At 32.0% G+C, this 21,552-nt stretch overlaps 2 protein-coding genes across 41 annotated transcripts; both read right to left on the bottom strand.

Moving 5' to 3' along the window:
• LOC104710313 (defensin-like protein 296) lies at positions 2,439–2,939 on the bottom strand. The gene is made up of 2 exons (XM_010426890.1): positions 2,859–2,939; positions 2,439–2,754 (listed from the first exon to the last, which is right to left on the bottom strand). The coding sequence occupies exons 1-2, from the start codon at positions 2,905–2,907 to the stop codon at positions 2,471–2,473; spliced, it is 333 nt and encodes a 110-aa protein (XP_010425192.1). The 5' UTR covers positions 2,908–2,939; the 3' UTR covers positions 2,439–2,470.
• Positions 3,245–21,283, bottom strand: LOC104710311 (defensin-like protein 295). 40 transcript variants are annotated; one of them, XR_002033542.1, is made up of 19 exons: positions 20,918–21,283; positions 18,809–20,830; positions 18,648–18,717; positions 18,375–18,454; positions 17,542–18,245; positions 17,374–17,450; positions 17,177–17,235; positions 17,022–17,088; positions 16,769–16,813; positions 16,481–16,546; positions 16,282–16,405; positions 15,986–16,186; positions 15,859–15,882; positions 15,476–15,575; positions 15,229–15,375; positions 9,185–9,524; positions 8,702–8,761; positions 8,434–8,524; positions 7,162–8,342 (listed from the first exon to the last, which is right to left on the bottom strand). XR_002033542.1 is itself a non-coding variant. In XM_010426889.2 (2 exons), exons 1-2 carry the CDS (start codon positions 3,762–3,764, stop codon positions 3,329–3,331), a joined length of 330 nt encoding a protein of 109 aa, XP_010425191.1. In that variant the 5' UTR covers positions 3,765–4,620; the 3' UTR covers positions 3,245–3,328. The 40 variants fall into 40 exon arrangements, 1 of the variants encoding a protein (XP_010425191.1); XR_002033543.1 differs by having other exon boundaries at positions 17,022–17,084; XR_002033546.1 differs by having other exon boundaries at positions 15,974–16,044; positions 16,134–16,186; positions 16,769–17,235.

Below are 21,552 nucleotides of genomic sequence, written 5' to 3'. Positions count from 1 at the left end.
AAACTCAAAAGACTCTAAAAATACCAAGAAGACTCTATATTTAAAATTTATATCATGGCTAAAAACACCTAAAAACCATGATATATCAATACATCTCCCTTTTCATTGCAGAATAGCAAAGAAAATATGGAAACTATCACCAATCACCAATCCGCACTCAAGCAGGTCAGTTTGATCAAAAACACTCTCTTTGTGAAATCATTCAATACCTTTTATCTATTAGAGATGCGGAATGCCCAAGAGACTATATATTCCCTCTCATTGGCTGGCGTATTTGGAAAGCTCCTAATGATCTCATTTTTAACAGCAAGAAATTGGCCATTCCAAACATTATAAGCCAAGCGTTAATGGATCACAAATTATGAAAGGAGGCTAATAGCATTACAATGCACCAGGATGCACATCTAAGAAAAGAAGGGCTGGCCAGATACACACACAATGACATCTCAAATCAACCTTATCATTTCTATTGTTATATAGATGGCTCTTGGGTTGATGCTAACAACAAAGCTGGAGTTGGATGGTCTCTCCACAACGCTCAAGGAAGATGCATTCTTAGAGGTTTCACAGCAATAGAACCTACAAACTCACCTCTTGAGGCAGAAGCTATTGCTCTAAGGAAAGCCATACTTCATCTCAAGCGCCTGGATTTTCGCTCAACTACCTTTTGGGGAGATTCATTAATCCTATACAAATATTTGGAACAAGCTCGGGAAAAGAGTCAAGCACCAGCTGACATTGCTGAAATTCAAGCATATTTGGATGACATACTTGCTTTGGCTAATGGTTTTCACCATTTCTGAGCTATTAGTAGGAAAAACAATGTAATAGCCGATGCACGTCAAAACTATTGTACCAAGTTTTTTATATAATGAATATATTGGTGGATAAGAAAGAAAGGAACTTTGACCGCAAAGAAAAAAAAAAAAAGCTAATGAACAATCTGTGGATGTAAATTCACTTATATATAGACTATATAATATAGTACATTATTTACCAGAAGATCATGACTTCAAAGTGCACATCTCGTTTTCTCATCTTCTCGTTATCTCTTGCGACTGCAGGGATACTCTCTTACATATCTCACGAGTTCTTTTAGCTTAAACATAAAACTTGATTACATTTTCTTGGGATTATTTGTTTCAGTAATTTTATGTTTATTCCGCCTCCGGAAATTGAAACAAGAAATCACAAGAAAGACATAGCGGAAATTGTTAAGATCTCATTCAAATTGAAAATTAAAAATTATCTAATAACTAACGATTTCATTTGTCTAGTTTTAGATTCTTCTCTAACGATTTCTTTTGCGTTGAAAAAATGCCTATAAAGCAATAGTTGTCCTTAATGACAACCACAATTAAAACTCTTTCTGCAAATATTATTATTATCATTAATTGAGAAAATCATTCGAAGATAGTAAAAACAAGTATGTATCAGTCAACTTGCACTTCGTCTTAGCATATTTTATTGTCTATAAGTTGTCAACCTTCGCTTGATGAGCCGATGCAATGGTACATGTGCATTGTCCCCTTACACATAGAGGTGTCCCGCTCGAGCAATGAAGGTATTCACAATCTTTTTTTGTTTTGCAAGGAAGGCTAATCTGAGCTTCCACTGTCGGGATACTTACCATTACTGCACCTAATATGATGCACATATATAGATAAAAAGACCATATGTTATGTTCGAATTTCAAATCCAATATCAATATGTATGGTTAGACAGATTTAAAGGACTTACAAGCGACGAGGAGGGCAGTAAGGAACAAGAATGTGATTTTTGATGCCATTTTTCAATTATCTTTTAAATGTATATGAAAGACAAAGACACCCATTTTGCTATTCATTTATAGTCTCTTAGAAATTTGGTAATTTAATTTGAAAATCTTTCGGTCAATGATTTTCAATAGTATTCAATAAAAATATTGGCACTGAATCTATGTTTAGTCAAAATGTGGATGATTCTTTACTTTTTAATACCGTATTTATGGTTTTTTGTTTGTTTGAATGTTAACTTTGTTCATCAATAAAAAAAATCTTTTTACAAAAGAATTGCCTCTGTTTTCAATTACGATGCCATATAAATTTATCAAATAGTTAGTCATAATTGGGGAATAATTTTTTTAATTACAAATGACAGTCCAATTTGGTTGTCTACCATTTTTATTGTAAATATGTCACATAATACTAAGATAGTAAGATAAATCACAATACCCTTTATAATGATTTTTAAAATTTTTCTCTTTGCAGAAAATGAGATCTATAAAATTGAGGTGGTGAAAACCCCCTTAGCCCAATAGTTGACTTGACCAAGGATTGATTAATTGCGATCTAAAACTCTTCAATCTTTGTCTTTCTAAACATGAAATCATGATAACTCAATTGAAACCTTTTCTGAAATATGTTATTACATCATTGAGAAAATCATCCCAGCGATGGTAAAAGCAAGAAATATGCATAATATATTAAGATTAGATACAAGTACAAAAGCCATTAACACACATATAAGATCCCGATGGACAAGAATATTTCATACGAGGATCACAATCACTCGTCAGCTTGCATGTCTTAGCACCATCCATTGTTCTTAGATTATCGAGTTTTGCTTGATGAGCCAATGGAACGGTGCATTTGCATTGTCCCTTTATACATTGAGATGGCCTACCCGAGCAAGGAAGGTTTTCACAATCATATATTGTTTTGCAAGGAAAAACAAGCTCAGCTTCTGCTATCGGAATACTCACCATCATTGTATCTAATGAATTACACAGGACCAGGAAAATGCATGTCATGTTCAAACTTCAAATCCAATAATTCTGCTTAAACAAAAGGCTTGTTAGAGAGAATAGAGAGACTTACAAGCGACGACGAGAGCAAGCAGGGAGAAGATTGTGATCTTTGAAGCCATTTCTTAATTTTATGGCTATAGCCTATGTAAACATCTACTATTTATTATAGTTTATTTGAAATACCATAATTTAATGTCAACCGATTCTTTTTTAAAAGGGATGTAATCATAAAATATTTTAAAAGGTATATAATCGAAAATAAGGATTTTATCTTAAATTTATTAATGATTATTGTATCGTACAGGTATATAATCATAAATTTACTAATAATTCAAATATTTTTTAAAAGATATTATTAACGATTTTATTTATTTATTATTTAATTTAGTATAAAAAATTTATGATTAAAATATTTTTGAAGATATATAATCATTATGAATATGTAATCTTCATATACTTAGAAAAAAGAAGCTTGCAATGTTTTAACTATAATAAAATCAAACAAAATATAGAAGTATGCAATGTTTAAAACACGTGCAGTCAATTGGTACAAATGCATAGGCCATCAAAACACATATAAGAACCGGAGACACATGTAAATCTCATACGAGGATCACAATCTTTAGTCAACTTGCACTTCTTAGCATGGTCCATCTTCTTTAAGTTGTCGAGTTTTGTTTGATGAGTCGTACATTGGCATTGTCTGTTTACACATAGAGCTGTCCCGCTTGAGCAGTGAAGGTAATCACAATCTACCGTTGTTCTGCAAGGAAGAAAGATTTGAGCTTCTACTGTCGTCGGCATAGTCACCATCATTGCACCTTATGGACACCGGACCACAAAACCACATATGTTATATTGTTTTAAATTTCAAATCAATAAGTATGCCTACATAAAATTCATGTTAGGGAGATTATAGAGGCTTACTAGCGATAACGAGAGCAATGAGGAAGAAGGATGTGATTTTTGATGCCATTTCGTAGTGTATGTCTTAGTGTATTATCAAAGATGGCTATAGACCTTTTGTATTTATAGTCTCTTTGAAAGTTAAGATTTTTTTAGAAATCTTTTAACATTCGAATCTTCGGCATTTAATAAAAATTCTGTATTTAACATCTATGAGTCGAAATGTAAATATATTTAGTTAGTTTATTATATTCATTCTTGAATTCTTATTTTGAATTACTTTTCCTCTAAGAATAAGGGGAATAATATCCTATTATTTAAGGAGAGGGAGATATATTTTTTACTCAAAACTAATAATGTTGGGATTTCATGTATTAATTCAGTTATAAAGATAGTTGTCTATTGTTAGAGACATTAATTATTTGTCTGTAATGTTCTAATTTTTTTTTTTTTGTCAACCATTGGACCGGCCGGTCCATTAGCCAAATTCCTACGTTCGTAGGAACCGGGACTCGAACTTGGATGTGATGGTGCCTTATACAATCGGACTTACTTCCTGCCACTGCACTAAGGTCACGTCACTGTAATGTTCTAAAATTTTACTACAAACGATGTAATATTAAAGAATTTACTAGGTAACAACCCGCACTATATGCGACATAAATCGATTCAAATAAATTCATTAGAAGTAAAATTATTATTTTAGATCTAAAGTGTCACAAAGTTTTATTCATATTCTTTTTTGCTTTATTCAAATTTGCATTTAATCATTTATTGTAAAAATATATTTCACCCGTGAAATGTGGAAATGAATTTAAAAATAAAATTCATATATTTTATATTTCACATTATTATCTACATTGATATGCCATTAAATTGATAAGACAATGTTTTAGACTAATAAAATTAAACTCATCCTAAGTTAAAAAAAAAACCATGAGAAAAGGTATAAAATGGTAAATAATAATTAAAAAAATATAGTAGCGGTGAAAATTTATAAGAAAAAATAAATGTCTAGGGTTTTCAAAAAATTCAATATCATGTTAATATCTTTGAATCATATTATTATTAAATTATTAAAAAGTCAATATTTTATTTTATGATTATTATGGTAGTTATTTATGAGAAAATTTTAAATATATTTGAATAGTCATTGAAATTTTTAAATAGGAGACATATTTTTGTTTTTCAAAAATTTAATTTGGTGAAAAAATTTAAAATTGTTTATGAAATGTAATTTATTTTTAAGTTTATTGTGATAATTATTTTTTTAAATATACTTGAATAGTCATCAGATTTTTTTTTTAAATCGGAGAATAAGTTTGCATTTCAAATAGTTAAATAGATGAATAAGTTTTTAATAGTTTATGAAATGTAATTTACTTAATAATAATTAAATATGTTATAAAATATGATAATTAAATAATGAATTATATTTTATGGTTTTAACAGATAATCAAGTCTTACGTTTTTTAAAACTAATAGATAGAAACCTCACCTATATATATTCTAATGGCATATTTAACAGATAATTAAGTCTTACGTTATAAAATATGATAATTAAATAATACGGTAAACCGCGAGCTGAACTTCTTTTTACTGAAAATTTGTAATAAATTTAATTTGTTATTATGTTATTTATAATGGTTTGTGATTAAAAATTCGGTTTGTTTATATTAAATTTTTTGTATTTTAAAAATGTTTATTGAAAACCTGTCAATAAAATACTTGCATGTAATGAATAAAGTTGTTTAAACCTTTGTCAATTAAACGCAATTCTTGCTATAGTTGTGAAGTAAGTAAAAATATATAACTAACATGTAAAAAAACAATTAAACATAGCTATTAAAAGTTCTGAAAAACCTCTTTGAATAAGCATTTTCAAGCATTGAATATATTTAAATTTTAACTTAATTTTATTATCCTAAAGAACGGTGTGGCTAAAAAAAATATAACTTTTTTTAAATAAATAAGATACTATATCAATATCTTTTATTTATTTATTTATTGATGTTTAAAATCTAAGCCGTTAAACGGAACTGTTATATATTTTACGATTAGATTTTTGAGAAAAAAATTAATCCGTGCTGTAAATGTTTTTTTGATAAAATTTGTGGTTATATATATTTTATTCGATTAGATTTTTAGAATCTTAGCTGTTAATTTTAAAAAAAAAAAAAATGAATTAGTTCTGATTCTAATAGATTTTTTTTTACTTTTCTACAATTTATTTTATTTTATGTTTACCCAATTTTCGTTTTTAATTAATTATATTTACTTAATTAATTAATTAATTATATGGCAATTAAATATAATTTTTTACACATTTTAAGTTTAGTTTCATATTTGTACTTCCCAATTAATATAGTAGGATGAAATAAACATTTCCTTATATATTTTAATGATACATTTAAATCAAAAAGCTTGTTTTTGTAAATATGTTTATCTTGAGATATTTAACTACAATTAAATCTCCAAATTACTCTAATGACGACACATCAACATATTCAACAAAATATTTCTCTTTTAATATATAGGAGATATTCTAATGACATATTTATGTAAATAATAATGAAATAAACATTTCCTTATATATTGTAATGACACATTTAAATCAAAAAGCTTATTTTTGTAAGTATGTTTATCTTGAGATGTTTAACTACAATTAAATATCTAAATTGCTCTGGTGACGACACATCAGCATTTTCAACAAAATGCTTCTCTTTTAATATATAGAGGATTTGTGAAAATGGCATGCACAAACTTAAAGTTATAATTATCACAAGTTTAAATAAGTACGGCTAAACTTAGCATATATTAATATAACAAATTACATTATATAAATGGATATTACATGCATTTCAAAACTACACAAATTATTTCCTAAGTTATATAACATAATATCAAAAAACTCAATATGCGTAGATTTTGGAATGATGTAAATGGTTTTATCTATAATATATAATCCATTTTTTATTTCATTAAAATTAATTAATAAGTTTATTTATAAATCATGTAGATTGTCCTTAAATATTAAAATAATAACATTTTGGAAAGTCTTATTATATATATATATAATTCCCTGTTTATATAATTATATGCAGTATTTATTTATGTACTTATTTATTTATATATATGTATAATTTAAAAAATGGTATGTTTACGAAAAAATTATTTAATGTATAACGTATAATCAAAATTTTAAAACATTGATTTCCTATGGTACCAATTCACATCGGAGATCCACATATATTAAGAAATCAAGGAATCAAAACAGGAAAACAAATCAATTATGTACGTGTACAAGGAAGTATGCAAGTGTACATACATATTTTCGTCTATAAATGTATGATGTATCCATGAATGTATGTATGCAAGTAATAAGGAAACAAGAAAGCACACAATAAAAAGAGCGAAAAAAGCATGGAAGCAAAAAATGAATTAAGTGAAGAAAGCAAAGAGGAAAGTGGGAAAATAAGTCAAGCATGCAAGCAAAAAATGAAAGAAGTAAGGAAACATACAAACAAGTTAAGCAACAAATGATATAGTAAACAAAAATCAAAGAAACAGAGAAGGAAACAAGATAAGCATGTAGCCAAATAACGAAAGGAAGAAGTAAGGAAACAAAGAATCAAAAGGCAAGCACACAAACAAGTTAATAAAACTTTAAAAACTAAAAGATAACTCCGGAGATCAAAACGAAGGCCCTATCCTTTCTTTTGACTCATATCCAGTTCACGTTTTCTCTCTTACCTTGAAATCTGAATGAGATACTACAGAGGAGAAAACACCATGACTTCTCGAAACTGATAATCTCTCTCAACAAGGAACGCATCAGACTTTTGTAGTTCCTTAATTGAACCCTGCAAGTCCACAAAAAACAACAGCATAGACACCAACACTTAATAATTACAAGTATCCACCTTTATAGTCTCATCACCGACACTATGCTCCACTTCTTGTCCTGCACTTAATATGGATGATCAGACTAGAGCATTAAATTTACCTGAAAACCAAAATGACATTAATATGTTCATGTCGTGACCATCAATTCTACAACTGCAATGGAAAAAATACCTGAAACTGCATATGTTATGATCAATGGTCATGAACTTGATGAAAACTCTGCATATGCACATTTATCAAACAATACCTTGATTCACTCACAATTCTCTTACCAAATCATGTATGGGTTGCCAAACCATGTAGACTTGCTAACAAAATTTAACGGAAACAGCATAAATTCATCATCTTATAGTAGCACAAAGATTTCTAAGAATGATAAAGTTGAAAGTGGAAACCTGGACGGTGAAATTTTTTCCAAAAGCAGGAACCATAGATATTCTTCTCTTGGAATGTGAGAGGGTGAAAGAGATTGGCAATGACTAGACCTTCAAAATATAAAAAATTCACTGTCAAAGAAAGCAAGAAAAAAAAAAACTATTTTGTGAAAAGTTTGTATTTAGAACGGCATTTTCTTTAGAGCTGCAACTAGCTTTCAACGTCGAACACTCGAGTGCCTGCAACCAAAAAGAGAAAAAATCTTTAGTTAGAACCAGTGAAAGTGAAACAAGCCAAATGGTGTTTGATCAGTTTTCATAAATTGACCCATCGCCATTTTCACTTGGAGAGCTCCGCTGCAATACACCTGAAAGAAGGATTCTGATTAGAGGGGTATGCGTCATTAAATGATTCTGATTAGAGAACACAATATAAACCATCAAAACCAAGACACAAACATTTTTTTTTATTGACTTTGATGCTTTTCCATAAATCTGTTTCTTGCTCCAGTTTTTGTCTTTTCTTAGCTACGGATTGCAGTGGTGTAGGCTGCAAAATCCAAAAAAATATACAAATGAAATCTTTTCTTGAGTGATTCTTCCAACTGGGCAATCTTTTCTTTGTAGATCCTCCCCTATTCAGGTATCTTGTCACCTCTTTTTTTTGCGTGCATGCTATTCTACAGGGGTAAGTGAGTATGGTCTCTAAAGGAGTTTGTTGGCTTACTTAGTTGCTCATATCATATATAGAGCTTCTCCTTGTCCACCTCAAACTTTGAAATAGTGTCTAGCAAGCAGAAACACATGTTCATTAGTTTCGGGTAATAATCACACGGATCCCTAAGGTTCTTCAGAACCAAGCCAAACGATAAGGAAAAATCATGTAATTGACTTATTTTTAAATTTAAGAACAACTGCAAAGATTTAAGATTTATTGGTTAGGCATGTTTCTTCACATGCTCAGACTCCAAGACATATCTAAATCAAAGATAATTATGATTGTAACCCACATTGTCAATATCTATGGACCAAGCCAAACGATAAGGAAAAATCATGTAATTGACTTATTTTTAAAACAAAGAACAACTGAAAAGATTTGAGATTTATTGGTCACTTGAGCTGATATTGAGATATCTTAGTCTATCTTGACATGCTTAACAAAAAATATTTTCGTACTACTGTCTAAAGGCATGTGAAGTAAGTTACCAACCTTAGTGACAATTTCGGTTTTCTCTTTATTGAGAATTTAGAGAGCTTCTTTGTTATCTTCGTCTACCTTCAGCCTTTTATATTCTCCCATATATCTCCTTGTTCAAGATTAAACAGAAGAGCGGGTGTTTAAACTTGCAAAAGCTTCCTGCAAGAGGAGACCAGAAACTGACAAACTTCTCAATCCAAATAAAATCATAACATTGTTAACAAAAGACTCCTAATCGAAATGCATGAGTCTAATATAATATATATGTATTACTTATCTTCCTAACATGAAACAAGCTTTCTTCATTCTGGTTTTTTCGCTTTTGTTTAAATGAGTAATCCTCACTTTAGACCTGAAACATATTCACTGTATCATTATCCTTTCACCAAGTTATTTTATGTAGATTTGAATCTGAATGGGATAATAAAGAGGAAAAAACACTATGACCTCTATAAAGAGATGGAGACTTGGCTGTTTTGCATGATTGTTCTTACAATCCATGACCAACAAAATAATCTCTCTCGAAATGGAACACAGCAGACTCACTGGAGTCAGCAGACTCACTGGAGTCCATAAAAAGTAACACCACCTGACCTTCACTACAGAACAGACCTGACAAATATATACATGAATTTATGCTAAATATTTTAATTGAGAAGATATACATGAAAAACATAGAGCATTGAGTATCTACAAACTTACTAAGCCATGAGATTTTCTTCCAAGGCCAAATGGGTTATTTTTCCAGCAGCAGCATATCGACCAACAAAGGCTATCAAATCTACAGTCATAGAAACAATTTAGTTCTGCGCCAATCTAGTAACAATGTTTTGTATATAGAGGATGAAACATTTAGCAGGGAAAGAAATGAGAGAGACATCAAAATTTAAGGCTTTTAATGTACCTGATAGCTATCGTCAAACCTCTTGGTGGAATCCACAGGCAATAGCTATCATTTATCTAATGGAATCTTTCAAATTCCCAAAATGGCATCTGCTATTCTGCATCACAAGGATTGTTGAGCCCCAAAAGATGCATGTTAAAAAAAACAAAATAAACTATCTAAGTATCTAAACAACAGGAGTAGAGTTAATCTTATCTTTTAGGGTCATGTTCTCAGTCCACGATAGAAGCCTAAACCTTTGCTTCCTAGTATCTAAACAACAGGAGTAGAGTTATTTGACAGTTGACCATAACATACATAAAGAAGCTTAAACAAAATAAACTATCTAAGTTATTCTGAACTGTATACTAGAAAAACAAACTAAGAAATTTATATTGTTACATAAATGCCTCTGATAAGTTTTTCGTCAGAAAATTCAATCAAAAATTATAACCATGAAATAAAAAGAAAGAAAAGAGATTAGATAATAAGTTTAAAAACAAACCTTAAATGTTGACCCGTGAGAAACCTGAGATATTAACAAAGAAATAATCAAGTATATAAACAATTACACAGACCCCTAAGGTTCTTCAAGTTCAAATTTTCGAAGATGTAACTTACGATTTGAAATATCTTCACAATTTGAAGTTTTTTTTATAGCTCCACCTTAAGTTTTTTTATAGCTTCACCTTTGTGGCACCCTACACTACTGATCGTAAGGGTGAGAGGACAAAACCAAAGGACAAGGACAATCGAAAGATACCTTTTAGACCCTCTAGATGATCTGGTTTGTCTTTCATAAATTTTTGATGAAGCTCCTCAAACTTGGCAACAAATACCTACAAAATACTCCCATTGCAAATAAGGATCATGTCAGCTGCTTGTTCCTTTCTAAATACTAAATATTTAGATATCACCTTGGGATTTTTTTTCAGACCTCCTTCGACTTTCAACAATAACAATCCCATCAAGGCAGTAACATAGATCTTTGCCTTTACCTCAGTGGACACACTGCCAGAAAGATATACAAGGATTGAGGTAACATTCAGCTGTCAAATTAACTATACTTACGGAGTTTATTTCATCTTCTTAGGCAGAAAACTGAATCTGCAGATCAATAGCAGGAATATGGTCAAAATCCTTAGATGACTTCCTCGAACAATTAGTAATAAATTCATACTAATACATCCCAAAGCTAAATTATGAAAATCCACCGAGTCTTCAGAGTTGAGGAACAAAAAATAGAACAACTAAACTTAACAAGCTTCATTTCTAGAATACGTTTGTCTAGCTTATTTCAATTGGTCTGGCTTTATATTTGCTTCTAATTAAGAATCTGGTACTCAAACCTTGTGCTATGAGGTAATCCTGAATCTGGTTGCAAGTAAGTGCAAAGTCTCAATCCCTAAAGATAAACCATAAAAACAAAGAAGATGACATACATCCATAAACCATTAAAACAAAGACAAGAACATCTTACCATGAAAAAAAAGCTATGATGTTCCAGAATTTGTTTATTGCTCCAGTTTTTAGCTTTTATCCAAAACTTCATATTTCTTAGCTACGGATTGCAGTGCTTTAAGCTGCAAAATCCAAAAATAGTTTACAAATGAAATTGTGTACCATCAGTGAAATTACCCTATGCATTTTAATGCTTATAAATTTTAGAAAAATGAATGATTAGCTTTAATTACAAACAATATTGTTATTGGCAGATAGATTAGGTAACTTGTTGTGGATCATGCTATAATGTAATTAATCATTCATTTCAAACTATAAAATAGAAGAGAATAAAAGGGTCATGTTCTTTTACCTTTTAGTGTCATATGAAGAGACATTAATCTTCCATTCATCAGAGGCTTCGTTCTCAAGAAAAGAGAAACATTAATCTTCCATTAATCATGCTATTACTTACCTGCCTTTCTTTTTCCAGAGATTCTTCTAATTGAGCAAGCTCTTCTGTGTAGAACCTCTCCTGATATCATTGTCTTCTCCTTTTCCATACATGTTATATTACAAAGGGAAGATGTCAAGTTAAGTAATATTGTCGTCTTATTACCTTACTTAGTTGTTCCTGTCGCATATAGAGTCTCTCCTTGTCCTCCTTAGTTGGAAATAGTGTCTGCTAGTAATTATACTTCAACGGTTTTGATGATTTCCAACTTTACTACTGATATTAAAAGACAAAGATGACAAAACCAAAGGGCAATCAAAATAATACCTTCTAAACTTTTTCTTTCATGGATTGTGATATTCAAACTTGGAAGCTTCACTCTTCAAGATATTCTCACACTGCAAATATGGATCATGTCAGCTCCTTATTGTCTTGTACTTCTCTCAGTAATAAGCTTTACCACTTTTCTGGAGCAGCATCCGCGATTTAAGTGTCCCTTAAGCTTATCTTGAAGCAAGTTGTTGGCATCCTTCTCCCACTACACTCACCCTGCATCAACCTTTCATTCTTAATGTTACCAAGCTTCTCTTGGCTGTTTTGACTCCACAACTTCGACTGCTAGTTAGATTCATGTCTCTGAACGGTTGTCAATCTCTCTCCCTGTCCAAAGAGAAAGGCTTTTCATGAGATAGAGTGATATAAGTACTAGAGGCATCAAGTTTCTGATAAAGTTGGGTATGCTTATTCACATGCTCAGACACCAAGACATATCTGGATCAAAGATAATTATGTTAGCAACCCACATTGTCTATATATCTGAACTAAAAAAGCAAACGATAAGAAAAGATCATGTAACGTTGACTTATTTTTATACACAAAAACGATAAGAAAAGATCATGTAACGTTGACTTATTTTGCTAACGTTGATTATGTTAGCAAAAGATTTTAGATTGATTCGTCATTGAATCTGATATTGAGCTACCTTTTCCTATCTCGTCTCTTTCTTATGCAAGAAACATGTGTCGTCGTTACTGACTGGCTGACCCCAAAATGATTTTGTACTACTGGCTAAAAACATGTGAGGGAGATACTAACCTTGGTGACATTTTCGATTTTCTCTTTATTGAGAGAGCTTCTTCGTTCCCTTCGTCTCGCTCATGGCTTCTTCTACCTTCAGCCTTTCATTGCCTTTCATTTGGAACCAGGTTAGTTTTTTTTTTTTTTTTTTTTTTTTTTTTTTTAACGTGTCATTGATTCACACAGTTGATATGGAACAAGACCTTTTCTTTTGTTCAGCAGGAAAGTTCTTTCACTCTTCTCTAATTTATCTCTGCAGCCTCTACTAACAATTCATCCGCACATATTAGCTATAAGAGTTTACATTAGTTACCTCAAAAAAATTTTAACCTCTCGGAAGACAGCACTTCTTATAAGAAGTACTTAATAAATCGAAGTTTCCCTTTGTAAGTCTCATCACCAATAATCTCTATGCTCCACTTTTTGTCCTGCACTTTAATATGGATGATCGGATTAGATAGGAACAAGAGCATTAATTTTAGCTGAAAACCAAAATAACATTAATCTGTTCATGTCCATGTGCAAGCCTACATGACTAAAAAAAGGTTTTTCCAAGATTGTCGTGACCATAAAAAATTCATGAAACTGTATATGTTCTGATCAATGATCATGAACTTGATGAAAACTCTCTTCTATAGTTCCCCTGTTGAAAATGCACATTTATCAACTAACTCGACACACAGAAAATAAAATAAAAAAGGCTCCTAGTAGAAATTCATCATCTTATAGATTTCTAAGAATAATCAAGTTGAAAGTGGACACCTGGACGGTGAAAATTGTTCCAAAAGCGGGAACCATAGATATTCTTCTCTTGGATTGTGAGAGGGTGAAAGAGATTGGAAATGACTACACCTTCAAAATAAAAATTTCGCCTGTCAGAGAAGGCAAAATAATATTCAAGTAAATTCTCAATTTTGCAGTTTCAAGAAGAAAAAAAAAACAGAAGATATTATTTTGTGAAAAGTTTGTATTTAGAACGCATTCTTTTTAGTGTTGCAACTAGCTTTTGACGTCGGACTCGAATGGCTGCAACAACAAAAATGAAAGCAAAAATCACTAGTCAGAACCAGCGAAAGTGAAACAATCCAAATGGTGTTTGATCACATATAGCCTAATTGATCATCTACTGCATAATAAGAAAAGATAAAATAACTCGAAAAACAAAAGATTGAAGAAACATACCTCGACTGAAAGGAGAAACACATGTTCATTAGTTTCATGTAAAATCCAAAGGACAATAGAAAACTTTGTGGTACCGTACACTACTCATCTTAGTGGTGAGAGAGGAAAAAACCAAAGGACAATAGAAAGAATACCTTTCAGTTCATGAATTTGTTAATGAAGCTCCTGAAACTTGGATAAATTCATCCTAGTACAAGATACTCACACAGCAAATCATGTCAGCTCTTTGTTCCTTTCTACAGACTAAAAATTTAAATCTCATCTTGTGATATCTTGTTCAGACCTCCTTTGAACTGTTCGACTTCCAACAATATCCATCCCAGCAAGGCGGTAACATAGTCTTTCTTTCTCAAGTGTTGACGTCACCTCAGTGGACACATTGCCAGAAGAGAAAGATATACAAGAATTAAAATATGATTCAACTGTAAAGATTTGAGATTTATTGGTCACTTGAGCTGATATTGAGATACCTTAGTCTATCTTGACGTGCTTAACAAAAAATATTTTCGTACTACTGTCTAAAGGCATGTGAAGTAAGTTACTAACCTTACTGACATTTTCGGTTTTCTCTTTATTGAGAATATAGAGAGCTTCTTTGTTATCTTCGTCTACCTTCAGCCTTTTATATTCTCCCATATATCTCCTTGTACAAGATTAAACAGAAGAGTAGGGTTTAAACTTGCAAAAGCTTCCTGCAAGAGAGACCAGAAACTGACAAACTTCTCTATCCAAATAAAATCATAACATTCCTAATCGAAATGCATGAGTCTAATACAATATACATGTATTACTTATCTTCCTGATATGAAACAAGCTTTCTTCATTCTGGTTTATTCGCTTTTGTTTGAATGAGTTTTTTTTTTTTTTTTTTTTTTTTTTTTTTTTTTTTTTTTTTTTTTTTTTTTTTTTTTTTTTTTTTTTTTTTTTTNAACATATTCACTGTATCATTATCCTTTCACCAAGATATTTTATGTAGCTTGGAATCTGAATGGGATAATAAAGAGCAAAAAACACTATGACCTCTATAAAGAGATGGAGTCTTGGCTGTTTTGCATGATTGTTCTTACAATCCACGACCAACAAAATAATCTCTCTCAAAATGGAACACAGAAGGCTCATTGTAGTCCATAAAAAGTAATACCACCTGACCTTCACTACAGAACAGACCTGACGAATATATACATGAATTTATGCTAAATATTTTAATTGAAACATTTAGCAGGGAAAGAAATGAGAGAGACATCAAAACTTAAGGCTTTTAATGTACCTGATAGCTATTGCGGTGAAACCTCTTGGTGGAATCCACAGACAACAGCTATCATTTATCTAATGGAATCTTTCAAATCCCCCAAATAGCATCTGCTATTCTGCATCACAAGGATTATTGAGCCCAAAAGATGCATGTTAAAAAAAACATCTAAGAACAAACTCAAGAGAGTAAATTAAGTATGAAGAGACGTAGGGTCATGTTCTCAGTCCACGATAGAAGCCTAAACTTTTGCTTCCTAGTATCTAAAACAACAGGAGTAGAGTTATTTGACAGCTGCCCATAACAAACTAATCAGTTTTTCGTCAGAAAATTCAATCAAAAATTATACCCATGAAATGAAAGGAAAGAAAAGAGCTTAGATAATAAGTTTAAAAACAAACCTTAAATTTTGACCCGTGAGAAACCTGAGATATTAACAAAGAAATAATCCGGTATATAAACAATTACACATACCCCTAAGGTTCTTCAGGTTCAAATTTCGAAGATGTAACTTACGATTTGAAATACCTTCACAATTTGAAGTTTTTTTATAGCTCCACCTTAAGCTTTCCGAGTTCCTCCTCCGTCTTTCTCAAGTGTTGACTTCACCTCAGTGGACACATTGCCAGAACAGAAAGATATACAAGAATTGAAGTAAGATTCAGCTGTAACTTACAGAGCATTAGGAACAATGGACTGTGTTTCATCTTCTTGGGCAGAAAACTGAATCTGCAGATCGAAAGCAATCAATCATTCAATTATACTATAGCGTACAATGAAAGGGCCATGTTCGTGATATTCAAAGTCTTCAAACACTTTTTTACCTTTTAGCTTAGAATGAAGAAATATAAATCTATCACTCAGCCAAAGTTTCCATAATGAATTTTTGCCATCTTACGCCCCAAGAATTTGCATACAAAGAAAAGAGAAAATATGTATGTACGTAACCTGTAATATGAAAACAGGATAGAAATTTAGTTTCTGAAATTTGCATAGCTTCACGCAATTGATATGGCACAAGACCTTTTCTTAGGGATCCTTTTATTCCGCAGACAAGTTCTTCCATTTTTCTTCGTTCATCTCTGCAACCTGCAGGAGGAGACCACCAACTTACAAACTTCTCTATTAAAATATAATCATGAACTCAACAATGTTATTAAAAGCCTTCTAATCGAGATAAAGAGAGAAATACAAGAACCTCGTATAATAAGCTTACCTAACTATACTTACCTAATCGAGATAAAGAAAGAAATACAAGAACCTAGTATAATAATCGAGGTAAGATTCAGCTGTCAAACTAACTATACTTACAGATCATTTGCAGTCTGCATCTCCCATTAACGCATCTCAACTTTGCTGCAAAAAAACAAGGATGAGCCAAATTCAGAGAGTAAATTAAGGAATAGAGAAAAAAAAGGAACAGAGTTATATGATAGCTGAACAACATAAACGACATTGACACCAACACTCAATAATTACAAGTTTCCCTTTAACAGTAGAGACCTTTTTTACCTTTTAGCTTCAAATGAATAAAAATTAATCTACCACTCAAGCTATTACTGACTTTTAGTGATTCTTCCAACTGAGCAACTTTGTAGAACTTCTCCTATTCATATATCATGGTCTCCTTTCTTTGCCAGACATGTGATTGTACAGGGGGAAGTGAGTAACTGTTGCCATCTTACTAACAGTGGTCTCATAAGGATTTTGTTGGCTTACTTAGGTTCTCATATAGAGCTTCTCCTCGTCCACCTCAAACGTAACTTTCGAAATAGTTTCTGCTAAACATAAACACATGTTCATTAGTTTCTAGTAATATCCCACTTAGCTAATGAATGAAAACTTTGTGGCACCCTACACTACTGATCGTAAGGGTGAGAGGACAAAACCAAAGGACAAGGGCAATCAAAAGATACCTTTTAGACCCTCTAGATGATCTGGTTTGTCTTTCATAAATTTGTGATGAAGCTCCTCAAACTTGGCAACTTCATACCTACAAGATACTCCCATTGCAAATATGGATCATGTCAGCTGCTTGTTCCTTTCTAAATATTTAGATATCACCTTGGGATTTTTTTTCAGACCTCCTTTGAACTCTTCGACTTTCAACAATAACAATCCCAGCAAGGCAGTAACATAGATCTTTCTCAAGTGTTGATTTCAACTCATAGATCTTTGCCTTTACCTCAGTGGACACACTGCCAGAAAGATATACAAGGATTGAGGTAAGATTCAGCTGCCAAACTAACTACACTTACAGAGCATTAGAACCATGGAGTTTATTTCATCTTCTTAGGCATAAAACTGAATCTGCAGATCAAAAGCAGGAATATGGTCACAATCCTTAGATGACTTCCTTGAACAATTAGTAAATTCATACTACTACATGCCAAAGCTAAATTATGAAAATCCATGAGTGCTTCAGAGTTGAGGAACAAAAAATAGAATAACTAAACTTAAAAAGCTTCATTTCTAGATTACGTTTGTCTAGCTTATGTCAATTGGTCTGGCTTTATATTTGCTTCTAAGCCTAGTTAGGAACCTGGTACTCAAACCTTGTGCTATGAGGTAATCCCGAATCTGGTTGCAAGTAAACGACAAAGTCTCAATCCCTGAAAATAAACCATAAAAACCAAGAAGATGACATACATCCATAAACCATTAAAACCAAGACAGGAACATGTGACCATGAAAAAGCTATGATGTTCAACAAATTTGTTTATTGCTCCAGTTTTTAGCTTTTATCCAAAACTTCATATTTCTTAGCTACGGATTGCAGTGCTTTAAGCTGCAAAATCCAAAAATAGTTTACAAATGAAATTGTGTACCATCAGTGAAATTACCTTCTGCATTTTAATGCTTATAGATTTTAGAAAATGAATGATTAGCTTTAATTACAAACAATATTGTTACTTACCTGCCTTCTTTTTTTCCAGTGATTCTTCTAATTGAGCAAGCTCTTCTGTGTAGAACCTCTCCTGATATCATTGTTTTCTCCTTTTCCGTACATGTGTTATTACAAAGGGAAGATGTCAAGTTAAGTAATGTTGCCATCTTATTAACAGTGATCTCATAAGGGATATAGTGTCTGCCAAGTAGTAATTATACTTTAACGGTTATGATGATTTCCAACTTTACTAGTGATAGAATATTTTGTTGACACCGAACCAAAGGGCAATCAAAAGAATACCTTCTAAACTTTATCTTTCATGGATTGTGATGAAGCTCGTCAAACTTGGAAGCTTCAAGATATTCTCACACTGCAGATATGGATCATGTCAGCTCCTTATAGTCTTGTACCTTTGTAAGCAATAAAGGGTTAAATATCATCTTGGGGACATTTGTACTGACCTCCAAAGTTTTGTTTGCAGTTTGTAAGTCAAGGGCAGAATTAATTGGCATGCTTCCATCTATATCTTATCTTGTAAGAAAACCATTTACTGACTACTAAGCATGGGAGATCAGAAATCCATTCAAGCAACATAGCCAACTTTTCTTTCTCAAGTTTTAACTTCAACTCATGGATCTTTGAGTTTACCTCAGTGAATAGACTCCCAAAAAGCTAAACAAAGAATCAGGGAGCATGAGAACCCTGCAGTTCGTTTCCATCTTTCAGTTTAAATAATTTTCTCTCTCAAGAACAATAATAGCCAAAATCATACTAGTCGATACAAGAACTTAATGATAGAAATAGACAGAGATAACAAAAGACTAAAGATCTAACTTATATATAATCAAATTTTATAACATTGATTTCCTATGGTACCAATTTACATCGGAGAGATGCAGCATACATTAAGAAATCAAGGAATCAAATAAGAAAAAAAAACAGCGAATCAATTATGTACGTAAACAAGGAAGTATGCAAGTATACATACATATTTTCGTCTATGAATGTATGCATATATCCATGAATGTATGTATGCGAGTAAGAAGGAAACAAGAAAGCACGCACAAGGGAAATAAGGAATGAAGCACGCAATGAAAAGAGCAAAATAGCTCATGTGGAAGCAAGCAAAGAGGAAAGTGGGAAAATAAGTCAAGCATGCAAGCAAAATATGAAAGAATTAAGTAAGGAAACATCCAAACAAGTTAAGCAACGAATGATATATATAGTAAACAAAGATCAAAGAAACAGAGATGGAAGCAAGATAATCATGTAGCCAAATAACGAAAGGAAGAAGTAAGGAAACAAAGAATCAAAAGGCAAGCACGCAAACAAGTTAATAAATGAACAGAGAAAATGAGAAAGCAAGAAACAAAGAAAGCATTAAGTAAATGAGTTAAACTAGCATGAAAGCAACTAGTGAAAGAAACAAGCAAACACAAGTTAAGCAAGGAAGTGACTGTTAATCATGCAAGTAAAGAATCAAGGAAGCAACCATGTATGAATGCAACTAGTGAAAGAAACAAGCAAACGCAAGTTAAGCAAGGAAGTGACAGTTAATCATGCAAGTAAAGAATCAAGGAAGCAACCATGTATGAATGCAGCTAGTGAAAGAAACAAGCAAACGCAAGTTAAGCAAGGAAGTGACAGTTAATCATGCAAGTAAAGAATCAAGGAAGCAACCATGTATGAATGCAGCTAGTGAAAGAAACAAGCAAACGCAAGTTAAGCAAGGAAGTGACAGTTAATCATGCAAGTAAAGAATCAAGGAAGCAACCATGTATGAATGCAGCTAGTGAAAGAAACAAGCAAACGCAAGTTAAGCAAGGAAGTGACAGTTAATCATGCAAGTAAAGAATCAAGGAAGCAACCATGTATGAATGCAGCTAGTGAAAGAAACAAGCAAACGCAAGTTAAGCAAGGAAGTGACGATTAATGATGCAAGTAAATAACCAAGCAATGAATCAAAGGAAGCAACCCATGCATAAATGCAACTAGTGAAAGAAACAATCAAACACAAGTTAAGCAAGGAAGTCACGGTTAGTGATGCAAGTAAAGAATCAAGCTGTAAATCAAGGAAGCAAAAATGCATGAATGCAAGAAACTAAACATAAATGTATGCTATGTGCTAAGAGATATAAGAGATCGACCTAGATCATGTTATTATAGGAACCAAGGACCATAACATTATTATTCTCCGTGTTTCCGTCTATCACCTGTTCAATCTCTATAGAATTCTGAAAGTATATTAGCTATAAAATATGTTACTACATAAAAACAAAAGAGATGGTAATTTCGAGTTATAAGAGAAAAAAATTTGAAATTCTAAACTGAAGAGAAAGATGAAACATACCTGGGAATGGGAGGATAGTTACATTTAAAAACTAAAGACAACTTACAAGTGGATTTCGTGCGTGGCTGGTTGATCGTCTTATTTTACTCCAAGATTAAGTTCTTCCATAAACTTCTACCACTGCTCACATGATCTAGAAAATAGATATTAGCTAACTTGTAGTGGATCCTACGCCCCGAAAATTTGAATACAAAGAAAAGATAAAGTATGTATTACTTACCTTGAGTGATTCTTTCAGTTGAGCAAGCTTTTCTTTTACCTTCAGCCTTTCATTGCTTTCCATATATATCTCCTTGTTCAATAATATGCAAATAGGTTACAATTTTTTTAAATGTTTCATTGATTCACACAGTTGATATGGGACAAGACCTTTTCTTTTGTTCAGCAGAAAAGTTCTTCCACTCTTCTCCGATTATCAGCAGAAAAGTTCTTCCACCTGTACTAACAATTTATCCGCACAAATTAGCTTTAAGACCTCAAAAATTGTTTAACCTCTCGCAAGGCAGCATTTCTTATTAGGCACCAACACTTAATAAATCAAAGTTCTCTTTGTAAGCCTCATCACCAATACTATCTATTCTCAACTTCTTGTCCTGCATTAATTTTTCCTGAAAACCAAAATGACATTAATATATTCATGTCCATGTGCAAACCTACATGACAAAAACCATGTTTTACCATAAAAAATACCTGAAACTGCATATGTTCAGATCAATGATCATAAACTTGTTGAAAACTCTCTTCTATAGTTCCCCTGTTGAAAATGCACATTTATCAACTAAAGTCGAGACAGAGATAATATCTGATAATATAAAAAACAAGAGCATCAAATTTACAATACCTTGTCCACTCATA

The sequence above is a fragment of the Camelina sativa genome, chromosome 9 (genome assembly GCF_000633955.1).
Source record: "Camelina sativa cultivar DH55 chromosome 9, Cs, whole genome shotgun sequence".
Lineage (NCBI taxonomy): Eukaryota > Viridiplantae > Streptophyta > Magnoliopsida > Brassicales > Brassicaceae > Camelina > Camelina sativa.
This window is presented reverse-complemented; position numbering and strand designations above follow the sequence as displayed.

Excerpts from the sequence above, each read along its gene's own strand:
- LOC104710313 (XM_010426890.1), bottom strand. The coding sequence starts at position 2,907 with ATGGCTTCAAAGATCACAATCTTCTCCCTGCTTGCTCTCGTCGTCGCT. Across the intron at positions 2,755-2,858 it reads GCTTGCTCTCGTCGTCGCTT|ATACAATGATGGTGAGTATT; the intron begins GTAAGTCTCTCT and ends GTAATTCATTAG.
- LOC104710311 (XM_010426889.2), bottom strand. The coding sequence starts at position 3,764 with ATGGCATCAAAAATCACATCCTTCTTCCTCATTGCTCTCGTTATCGCT. Across the intron at positions 3,610-3,715 it reads CATTGCTCTCGTTATCGCTA|GTGCAATGATGGTGACTATG; the intron begins GTAAGCCTCTAT and ends GGTGTCCATAAG.